Below are 10,893 nucleotides of genomic sequence, written 5' to 3' on the forward strand. Positions count from 1 at the left end.
GTGAGTGATCACACATACACTGAAACCACTTCTCGGCCTCCAGGTTGGAGACACAAGAGAGTGACAGAGACTGGGACACTTGAAAACCAGTGGCCTTGTAATGAAGGAAGCTACTGCCCAACCAAAGGCTGCCCCGTGAAAACTGGGGCCTTGCAGCCACATCTTTGGATTTTCCAAAGAAGCGGGAATTTGGATCTGTATGTGAAATCAAAGACTGTATTTATTTGTCAGAGAGAAAGTGCACAAGCAGGCAAAGTGGCAGGCAGAGGCAGAGAGAGAAGCAGGCTCCCCACTGAGCAAGGAGCCCGATGCGGGACTCAATCTCAGGAATCTGGGATCATGACCTGAGCCGGAGGCAGCGGCTTAACCGACTGAGCCACCCAGGCGTCCCGAAATGGACTGATTTTTAGAGGTGCTGATTAATCTGGTTAAACACACGTGTGCACACACCCCACCCCCACCACCGAACGGGGCGGGGGGGGGGTAGGCCAAATTAAACTGTTCCAAGAGCCTCCAGGATGCAGTTTCCAAGCCCCACCCCCAACCCCACTCTAGACTTGGTGCCCCCGGGCCAGGTCAGGCTTTTGCAAGGAGGAGGCAATAGTGTGCTGTGAGAAACCGCAGAGAAAGGGGGACCAGGAGGGGCAAAGGCCCTGAGGTGGGAGCGAGGTGTCAAAGGAGATGGAGCCAGAGGTATTCCAGACGGGGACAGCGCAGAGACCTGAGCAGGGGCAGGGCCGGGGGCGGGGGGTGGGGGGCACTTCTGCCGGTGGCCACACACTCTGCACCTCCGATGTAGGCGCAGAGGGGCTGCATCCTCTTGAATAATTTCTGACGCCCAGTTTGTTCCTGCGCTCGCTCCTTCACATCCCCGGACAAACCCCTGCTCACGCTCTCCCGGGCACCTCGTGTTGTCTACCACCTACACACTGTCGAGCTTCTTGAGTTCTGAGGGCAGAAAGCCCGATTCTGCTCAGCTCTGGGGTCTCTCCCACTTTTCTCCCCGCAGCATCCAGGCTTCAAGAGACAAATGTGCGAGGGAAATAATGGCGACCGTGGCCGTGAGCGCGATGCCGCCCTCCCCACAGCTCAGATTCCTCTCCTGCAAAACGGGGGTAATCACCAACTGTGGCGAGGAGGAATGACATAAACGGTGTAAGAACTGGGAGTCCAGGTAGCCGGGGCCTTGGGAAGCCACCAGTGTTCTCCGGGGGTTAGAGGTTTCTCCTGCTCTGAGCCCGGTACCCTCTGAGCAGCTGGGCAAGGGCCCTCCCTGGTCAGTGACACAGTGACACACACCCCCCCCCCAACTGACTTCCGTCCTGCCACCAGGGCAGCTCAGAGGAGAGCCAAATCCCTCCTGGCCGCCGGGGACCCTCAGCCCAGACTCCTGCTGTCATGACTTATTTCATTCATGCCGTTTTCAGCCCGTAGGATACTCCCCCTTGGCATCTGCCCAGCCAGTCCATGCTCCCACCCCACAACCCAGGCATCTGAGCCCCGTGCCTGAGTCCGAGTCCCAACAAAGGCAGGCCCCAGGGGACCGGCAGCCACCAAATCCAAGCTCGGGGTTGCCAGGAGTGGCCGGCGGAACCCCCTTCAGATGGAGAGCGGCCAGCAATCCAGAGACCCCTCACTGGCATCTGGGCTTCCCCCGAGGACGCGCTCCCGCCGCAGCCCGAGAGAGGGGCGTCTCGACCACCTCCCCCGCTCCCTGTCCTCTTTTTTTTTTTTCCCCAGGCTGCGGGAGGCAAAGGGTTAAATCCCATAGAGCTGATGCTCTGACTCCAGGCTAGAGGGGCCCGGGAAGCTGGGGTCACTTCCTGCTCCGTCCCAGTCACCCTGAACTGGTCCCCGGGTCCTCAGCCCGGGATCACCCCTTGAGAAGGACCCCAGAGTCCTCGGCGCCCAGCCTGCCCCCCGAGGCAGGGCATTCAAGGGGTTAAGTCCCCTGGGGCTGGATTCTGCCTTCCGGCCTTCCCCAGACCCCAGAGCCGTGAGTGGGGGACGCCTGGGTTCCCGGGGGGTGGCCCGGAGGGCCCGGGACGGCCGCCGGGAACAATGGGGCGCGGGAGGCGGGGGCGCGCGGGCCTGCGCCCCCTCCCCGCCCCGGGCGCCGGCGGGGTGGGGGGGGCCGGGCCGGGGCCGCGAGGGGCCGAGGATTCTGGGAAGAGCGCGAGGGTCTGGCTGTGGGGGAGGGGCGGAGGGCGTGAGCATGCCGGGAAGAGGGCCGGGGCGGCCGGCGGGGCCGGGGCGCCATCCCGGGGCCGGCGGGCGGGCGAGGCCGGGACGGGGCTTCGGCCCGGAGCCGGGGGAGGGTCGCGGGGACGCAGGCGAGCGCAGGGCCGGGGTCTGCGCTGCGGCGGGAGGGGGCCGGGGCCGGGGCCGGGGCGGCTGCATTCCCGCGGCCGCGTCCACGTCAGGGTCACCCTGGGCCGCGCTGCAGCCGGCCCTGCGAGGCAGCCTCCTCCGCCTGGCCTTCCCCGCGGTGGGGCCGCCCGGGGTCCAAGGCCGGGGCCCGCGGCCTGTGCCCGGGGGGCTCCCGGCGCTTCTTGCCTGCCTCCGCCTTCCTGCTTTCCTCCTGCACTGGCGGCCTTGGCTTTAACCCCTTCCCGTCTGCTCGCGACCGCTGAGCTCGCCTTTCTCGGGACCGTCAAGGTACATGAGGTCTTACCTGTCCCGGGAAGGCCAGCGGGCCTGTTCAGAATAGGCGGAGGCCCCGGCTCCCTTCGCTCCAAAGACACTCACAGACGGGGGAGGGGACATTTCCTGGCCTACGAAGCTGCAGAAGTGAAGACGTTAATTTACTTCCCAAAATCCAGCTCCTGTCTCCCCTGCCGCTGTTCGGCAGGGTGCAGCTCGCTCCGGCTACACTTGGGTGGCCTCCCAGCTGCCTCCTCCTGAGCCCTGTCTTCCTGCACCACTGCCCCCCTAGGCACTGGGCCCCTCCCACACAGCCTCTGGAAGCCAGGACCCTCCCCAGGGACTCTGTTTAGGCTCTAAACATTGTGGGAGCCTAGAATTTAGCTCCCGAGGACCTATTCCCTCAAGCTGGAATCCCGTCACCCTTTTTGGAGGGATAGCTAGCTGTGAAGTTTTACCAGGAGGCCACTCCGAACTCCTGCTCCTTTGGCGCCAACCCGGTTGCAAACTGACCTTTAAGGCATTAGAGCAGATAGGTTTTCCAGGAACGAGGGGCATCTCCTCATTCACCATTCATTCAACAAAATGTCTAAGGCACCTCTTACGTGTCAGGCACTGTCCTAGGCACAGGGTACAGCCACAACAAAACAGAACAAATGAAACAGAAGAAGGGCTGTTAATGGGGGCGGGCCTTCAGCCCGGAGTACTGTTTTGAGGTCATGGGCGCAGACTGTCAGGTCTAGTCACCGGATCCGACCAGCCAAGGAAAGTGGACGGTCCTGGGAGTTTCTCCGTGTCATGGCCCACAGGTTCTGTCTGAGCTTTCCTCATCACCGGTCTCCTGCCAGCAGTCCACGTTTATGAGTTTCACGTGACTCCCAAGGTCATCTCCCTCCCAGAGGCTGGGGCGAGCCAGACGCAGAACCTTGCATTTCTGGTCTGAGCTCTGGCACTTCCCAGCCCGTGACCTTGGAGAAATCTCCCTGAGTGTTGATTTCCTGATCTGTAAAATGGACAGCCGGACTCCTCGGTCTGATCGGGAGAGGGAAGGACAGCACACACACCCGGGCAGCGACTGGGCGGCCTCCACACATTTTCCCCTTCTCCCGTTTCCATTTCCCTCTCAAGGTCATCTCTGCAGAAGTCCCCCACGGCTTCAGACTGCCCCCGCCCCCACCTCTGGCTTGAACTTTTTGTGCTCGGACGGATAACGGGAAAGTGCCCCAGTCCTTTTGGAGGGCCCCATCCCCTCAGGGAAATCTGATTGCTTTCGTGCTTGCTTGGCTGGCTGGCTTTTCTTTCTTTCCTTTTTTTAACTCTTCAAGTGTTCCAGGCACTGTAAGTTCTTTGGGCTCATAAGGAAAGTTTATTGGTCCCAATTAGCAGCCCCATTAAGGAGGAAAATTAGAGTCTTAATGAGCTTCCTCTGATTAGCAAAATAACAGGTTTCCCAGCCTCTGGGCATCAGAGGGGTGGGGTGAGAGCTCCTTCCCCCGTGGGTGTCAGATCCTTCCCTAGCCCCCAGTCCGGGTTCAGAGGGTTATGACTGATGAGCTTTTAATTACACACTTACATTCGTCTACCGGCTTAGTTGTGATCTTAAGATCTGGAGCAGGAATCGGGCCTGCAGGGGTAGGGGGCCGCTGTGAGAACGGACGCCCGGAAAAATGGGGAGGTGGGAAACTGAAGTTCAGCTGAGGAGGAACGCGGCCTGGGGCCAGCAGGTGAAGGAGTCGGGCTTGGGAAGGAGACACTTGCAGATCAGCTCCGATCGCCTGTTCCTCTCTTCTCCCCTGTCCCCCTCCCCCAGGCTCCCTGGAACACTGGGCAGTCCTGAGCTCTGGGATGGAGCCCGAGACGGCGCTGTGGGGCCCCGATCTGCAGGGTCCTGAACAGAGCCCCAGCGATGCTCACAGAGGTGAGGGGCACGAGAAGGGACTGCAGGCCTGACAAGACAGCGGCCGCTTCAGGGAGGGGCCCAGACTCTGGGGGACACCCAGGGGAGGGAAGAGCGCCCCGGCCCCGTGTTCTGAAAGGAAATGGGGGCTGGAGACTCCCTTTCTCTCTGTAGGTGCCGAGAGTGGGAACGAGAGCCCTCCGCAGGAAAGCTCTGGGGAGGAGGTCATCTTGGGAGATCCCGCTCAGAGTCCAGAATTCAAGGACCCCTCAGAGATGGCCCCGGAGAGACCCTCCCAGGATCCGACAGTCTCTCAGGACTCCCCAACCCCACTGGGTCACCCCAACCCCTTGGACCAGCAGACCGCTCTGGATCCCCCCGCCCCCGAGGTGGTCCCTACGCCCTCGGACTGGACCAAGGCCTGTGAGGCCAGCTGGCAGTGGGGCACTCTGACCACGTGGAACAGCCCCCCCGGGGTCCCAGCCAATGAGCCCAGCCTCCGGGAGCTGGTGCAGGGCCGCCCTTCCGGGGCCGAGAAGCCCTACATTTGCAACGAGTGTGGCAAGAGCTTCAGCCAGTGGTCCAAGCTGCTGCGCCACCAGCGCATCCACACGGGCGAGCGGCCCAACACCTGCTCCGAGTGCGGCAAGAGCTTCACGCAGAGCTCGCACCTGGTGCAGCACCAGCGCACGCACACCGGCGAGAAGCCCTACAAGTGCCCGGACTGCGGCAAGTGCTTCAGCTGGAGCTCCAACCTGGTGCAGCACCAGCGCACGCACACGGGCGAGAAGCCCTACAAGTGCACGGAGTGCGAGAAGGCCTTCACCCAGAGCACCAACCTCATCAAGCACCAGCGCTCGCACACGGGCGAGAAGCCGTACAAGTGCGGCGAGTGCCGGCGCGCCTTCTACCGCAGCTCGGACCTCATCCAGCACCAGGCCACGCACACGGGCGAGAAGCCCTACAAGTGCCCCGAGTGCGGCAAGCGCTTCGGCCAGAACCACAACCTCCTCAAGCACCAGAAGATCCACGCCGGCGAGAAGCCGTACCGCTGCACCGAGTGCGGCAAGAGCTTCATCCAGAGCTCGGAGCTGACCCAGCACCAGCGCACGCACACGGGCGAGAAGCCCTACGAGTGCCTGGAGTGCGGCAAGAGCTTCGGCCACAGCTCCACCCTCATCAAGCACCAGCGGACCCACCTGCGCGAGGACCCGTTCAAGTGCCCCGTGTGCGGCAAGACCTTCACGCTGAGCGCCACGCTGCTGCGGCACCAGCGCACGCACACGGGCGAGCGGCCCTACAAGTGCCCCGAGTGCGGCAAGAGCTTCAGCGTCAGCTCCAACCTCATCAACCACCAGCGCATCCACCGCGGCGAGCGGCCCTACATCTGCGCGGACTGCGGCAAGAGCTTCATCATGAGCTCCACGCTCATCCGCCACCAGCGCATCCACACGGGCGAGAAGCCCTACAAGTGCTCCGACTGCGGCAAGAGCTTCATCCGCAGCTCCCACCTCATCCAGCACCGGCGCACGCACACGGGCGAGAAGCCCTACAAGTGCCCCGAGTGCGGCAAGAGCTTCAGCCAGAGCTCCAACCTCATCACCCACGTGCGCACGCACATGGATGAGAACCTGTTCGTGTGCTCCGACTGCGGGAAGGCCTTCCTGGAGGCGCACGAGCTGGAGCAGCATCGCGTGGTCCACGAGAGGGGCAAGACCCCGGCGCGCAGAGCTCAGGGCGACAGCCTGCTGGGGCTGGGCGACCCCGCCCTGTTGACCCCGCCCCCAGGAGCCAAACCACACAAGTGTCTTGTCTGCGGAAAGGGCTTCAACGACGAAGGCATCTTCATGCAGCATCAGCGGATCCACATCGGAGAAAACCCCTACAAAAACTCGGATGGCCTCACCGCACACCCAGCCCCCAAGGCGCCTCAGTTCCGACCCGCCAGGCTCCCCTTCGGAGGCAATTCCTACCCAGGAGCTGCGGAGGGCCGAGCTGAACCCCCCGGACAGCCCTTTAAAATGCCCGAGGGGCAGGAGAGCTTCAGCCAAAGACTGGGCCTGCTCTCTTCCAAGTCCTACATTTGTTCCCACTGTGGAGAAAGTTTTCTGGATCGGGCCGTGCTCCTCCAGCATCAGCTCACCCACGGCAATGAAAAGCCCTTTCTCTTTCCTGATTATAGGATTGGTCTAGGGGAAGGGGCCGGGCCCAGCCCCTTCCTAAGTGGAAAGCCCTTTAAATGCCCTGAATGCAAAAAGAGCTTTGGCCTCAGCTCTGAGCTGTTGCTGCACCAGAAAGTCCACGCAGGTGGGAAATCCCAGAAGAGTCCGGAGCTGGGGAAGAGCTCAGAGCTGGGGAAGAGCTCGGAGCTGGGGAAGAGCTCTTCTGTCCTTCTGGAACACCTCAGGAGCCCCCTGGGGGCCAGGCCCTACAGCTGCTCAGATTGTGGGGCCTCCTTTCTTGATCGCCTGGCGCTCACCCGGCACCAGGAGACCCACACCCACGAAAAGCCCCCCACACCTGAGGATCCCCCTCCAGAGCCAGCCACCCTGTCCACGGGCCAGGAAGGTGCGGCAGAGGCCCCCACCCCCACGGGGAGTGGCCACCATGGGGACGGGGAAAACCCCAAGACCGTCTTGGAAGAAAAGCCCTATTTGTGCCCTGAGTGTGGAGACGGCTTCACAGAAGTCGCAGCCCTCCTCCTCCATCGGAGCTGCCACCCTGGGGTCACCTTGTGAAATGGGTCTGGAGACCAAGGGCCTCTCTCTCCTGAGAGGAACACCGGCTCTCCCCAGAGATGGTGTGGGGGGAAGGAGGGAAACCCTATGCGGTTGTAGAGAAGCGCAGGATAAAGAACCCGGGGTAAAAATAGTTCTTTTACATCAGTGACGAGAAACCCTATAAAAATGTTGGTGGGAACCACTTAAGGCAGTAGAGAAAAACTGTTGGGTTAGAAACCCTATAAATATGTAGGAAAAAAAAAAAAGCCCTTTAAGTCTGTAGCAGAAAAACCCTATAAACCATAGTGGATAAAAGCCCTATTAATTGTAGGAAGAGGTCCCAATACGTCTCTAGACAACCCTATAAAACTATCAAAATCCTTGTGGAACTATAGGGTCGGGGAAGTGCAGGGAATCCAGTGGCATTGACTTGAAAGGAGTGACCCTCAGAAGGTGTAGCAGAGCCTCCCGAGGACTTGTCCGCAGTGTCCCTCCCCCTGGAGTTCGGAGGGGCCTCTCCCCCGGAAGCCTTGGACAGTGACGCTGAGCGTTCAGCTGGGGACTAGTGTGGGGAGGAGAGAAACAAGGGAGGAGGAGCCCCCAGGCCACAGAGAAGAACCACCCAGGGAGCGAGGCGGAGAAAGTTCAGCTGCCCTGCGGCTTCCTCGGGGGCTGAGGCCGCTCTGAGGGGATGGCGTGTTAGAGGAGGAGGCCCACGGAATTCCTTAGGAGGGAGAACCCAAAAATGGGGAAGGAAAAAAAAAGTGATGTCAAGCCTTTTTAAAGGCTCAAGTTTGGGGTGCATAGAAACTTCAAAGAATACTGGGTAACCACCACAATAGGGGGCAGGGAGGGATTTCTGTTAGGGAGCTTTGAGGAGAGCAAGCCAAGGTGAAGCGGTGTCCGGAAGGAGGCCAGCGAACTCGGGGCTGCCCAGTGCTCCCCGTTTCCGGGAGCTTGTTAAGCTGCAAGTGCAAGCAGATCCCAGCTCCGGCCACCAGGGCTCTCCTGGGGACTTCGACTCCGAGAGGCCTCCCCAGATGGAGGGTCCCTCCTACCCATTCTCAGGTCTCACCGTCAGGAGCTGTCTCCTGCCATCTAGCTAACTGCCACCAGACTCGCTGCCGTGGCAGCTCGCGTCCTCGAATTCTGTCCTCAGTGGAGAGGGGGAACCCGCTGCTAGTCGACCTCCAAAGAATAAAGCCCTTCAGAGACTCCAGGCTTGTGTGTGGTTAAATCCTCCCTAGACTTCTCCGAGTCAAAAGAGCTACGTGTCGGTTCTCTGTGGCCACGAGGGACAGCGAGTCGACAGAACAGAGCGCTCGGATTAGCTGGCAACCTGCTTTTTTAAGCCTCACTCTCCCGTCTGAGCTGTGAGCCAGGCTGCTGGCGGGATGAGCCAGCCGGCACGTAGTGGCATCCAGACACCCCCAGATGGGGCCATGGGTCCCTGAAGAGCATCCGGAGGCCTGACCACCTTCCTCGCGCTGGTACTTGGAGCGCTCTGAGGTGGGGATGACCCACCCGATCGTGGCCTTGGAAGGGGACAGACCCCACCTCTCCTCCTCAGCCAGAATCCTCCAGAGGGAAATAGAAGGATGAGAAACCCGCTCCCGGCCGGGCCCGTCTCCCGTCCTCATACACACACAGGGATGCTCCTTCATTAACCCAGCCCAGCCCGCTACCGAGACTGGGTGTGTGTGTGCGGGCCGCAGGGGTTGGGGGGATACAGAGACCGCTGCCCTAGGAAATGGGCGGAAACTCTCGCGACCCCTGTAACCAGAGCCACCCTCTAGCCCAGGAGACCCTGAAAGAAGAGGACTCCGGCCGGTGCTGGGTCCAAAGGAAGCGCCCGTGGGCCCCACGCTGGCACCCGCTGTGCGTCGCGGGCCTCGACTCCGAGAACGGAGATGCTGGCTGAGGGGGCCTTTCCCTGGAGAGGGCGACCCGCGTTCCTCAGAGCTGTGGAAGAGACCTCTAATCCCACGACCTAAAAGCCCGAAAGGTGAGAGCACTTCAGTCTTCATCTCTCCTGCCCGCCTGAGGAGAGGACCTTAAGTTCAAAGGATCGAAATCTAGAACACTGTAGGAAGAAAAGCCCAGGCCCGCTGGGGAGAAGGGAGTGGCCGGCCTTGGGCAGTGGTGGGGAGACCCTGGTCGCCGTCTGCATAAAGCCGCAGCCCACCCAAGTGCCGGGTCAGGAAGCACTGCCGAGAGGGGAGAAGGGATCTGCCCCCCGAATCTCTACCGACAGAAGCATCAGCAGAGGGGGTGTCCCTGTGAGACTAAGGAAGAGGAGACCGTCCTCCAAGTCAAAGCAGATTTGTTCTAAGACGGTAGTAGAAAGAAACCAGTTGTAGAGACAAACCCCTTGCAAAGCTAGAAACAGCTCCGCTTGGAAACAGGTCTGAGGACTCGGTCTTCGGAAGAGTCCCGGAGAGCAGCCTGTGGGGCTCCGGGGCCGGTCGGGGGCGGTAGCGGGGGAGGTGGTCAGTGTGGTCGGGGGCCGGCCGTCAGCCTGCTGAGGACTAGGGTGCAGCATACGTAGTAGGACGCTTGCATGTGTGGGGACGCGTGAGGGCCAGCGGTCCTGGCTCCGGTGCTGAATGGATGACGCGGGCATGACTAGTTGGGGTCCGGGCTTTTGTAGCAGGAAAGGGGCAGGATCGGAGACCTTTGGGGCGTGACCTGTGCTCTCTCGCCCACGTCCCCAGACGTCTTTACCCAGGTGCTTCCCTCCCAGAGCGAGCTGCATCTTGGGAGGAACGAAGCAGGGAGCTGGCTTGGGGAGGCGGCCGTGTCCAGAGTCCCTCCGGCCAGATGAGGCGAAGGCCCAGGGGGACGGTCGTGGCACATGCCCGCCAGAACTCAGTCCAGAAGGTGCAGCATAGCCAGACCCTCTTGTCTGGCTCCTCGCAGGCCTGGCTTCAGGCTTCAGCAGTGCCCTGGGGGAGGGGCCCAACAGACCGGTCGCAGGGGCGCTGGCGAAAGCAGAGGGGAGAGGAGACCCTGATCGGAGCTTAGGGAGCAACTTGAACCTCTGTGGAGGTCACATGGGAACTCAACAGAACTGGGCGTGGATCCTGAATGGTGGGGACACGTGAAACGGTCACAGCCAAGAGGGGAGACTCCATGACCCTGCTCCGGAGGCGAGCAGCCCCCAGACGCCTTGGCCCCCATTAGGGAAGCCCCACTCAACCTGACTTGTCCCCGTGGAGTGAAGAGGGGCCCCACTTTTGAGTGTTGTGTGTCAGTAACAGTGTTGTGTCACCGGTGGTCATGTTGATTAGTCGAAGAGAATAAAGGGAGTAAGGTTTCCCAGGTGTTTCCTGTCTTGTCTTCCAAGCCTGGACGCGCAGAAGGCGCTCTGTCCTCTCCCGGGTCCAGGGGCTCTGTGTCTGCTCAAAAGCTCAGCTGGGCCCCTTCTCGCAGCTGCCCTCAAATTCCCACACGTTGCTCACAGGGAGAAGCCAGAGGGTTTATGGATGGTTAAAATCCCCGTGCTAGGGAGAAACACGCGGAGATGGTGGCAGAGCCAAGCAGCTCTTGTTGGTGCCCGGCTTTTGCCACCAGCAAAATGACCGCTGGGCGGCTGCCTGGTGATCCTGGCACTTACTGGCTCTGGTCCAGCCA

The 10,893-nt window shown here is 61.2% G+C and overlaps 1 protein-coding gene across 4 annotated transcripts; it reads left to right on the forward strand.

Moving 5' to 3' along the window:
• Nucleotides 1-1,025: 1,025 nt before the first annotated feature.
• Nucleotides 1,026-10,578, forward strand: ZNF629 (zinc finger protein 629). 4 transcript variants are annotated; one of them, XM_032328344.1, is made up of 3 exons: nucleotides 1,026-1,131; nucleotides 4,454-4,561; nucleotides 4,715-10,578. In XM_032328344.1, exons 1-3 carry the CDS (start codon nucleotides 1,047-1,049, stop codon nucleotides 7,276-7,278), a joined length of 2,757 nt encoding a protein of 918 aa, XP_032184235.1. In that variant the 5' UTR covers nucleotides 1,026-1,046; the 3' UTR covers nucleotides 7,279-10,578. The 4 variants fall into 4 exon arrangements, with proteins under 4 accessions (XP_032184235.1, XP_032184236.1, XP_032184238.1 ...); XM_032328345.1 differs by lacking the exon at nucleotides 1,026-1,131 and adding an exon at nucleotides 1,398-1,996; XM_032328347.1 differs by lacking the exon at nucleotides 1,026-1,131 and adding an exon at nucleotides 2,311-2,333.
• Nucleotides 10,579-10,893: the final 315 nt, after the last annotated feature.

This window comes from Mustela erminea, chromosome 20, assembly GCF_009829155.1.
Source record: "Mustela erminea isolate mMusErm1 chromosome 20, mMusErm1.Pri, whole genome shotgun sequence".
Lineage (NCBI taxonomy): Eukaryota > Metazoa > Chordata > Mammalia > Carnivora > Mustelidae > Mustela > Mustela erminea.

Bases quoted from the DNA above. Each gene is read 5' to 3' on its own strand.
- ZNF629 (XM_032328344.1), top strand. From the start codon at position 1,047: ATGGCGACCGTGGCCGTGAGCGCGATGCCGCCCTCCCCACAGCTCAGA. The intron at 1,132-4,453 runs GCGAGGAGGAAT...CCCCTCCCCCAG, and splicing joins GGGGGTAATCACCAACTGTG to GCTCCCTGGAACACTGGGCA. The intron at 4,562-4,714 runs GTGAGGGGCACG...TTCTCTCTGTAG, and splicing joins CCCCAGCGATGCTCACAGAG to GTGCCGAGAGTGGGAACGAG.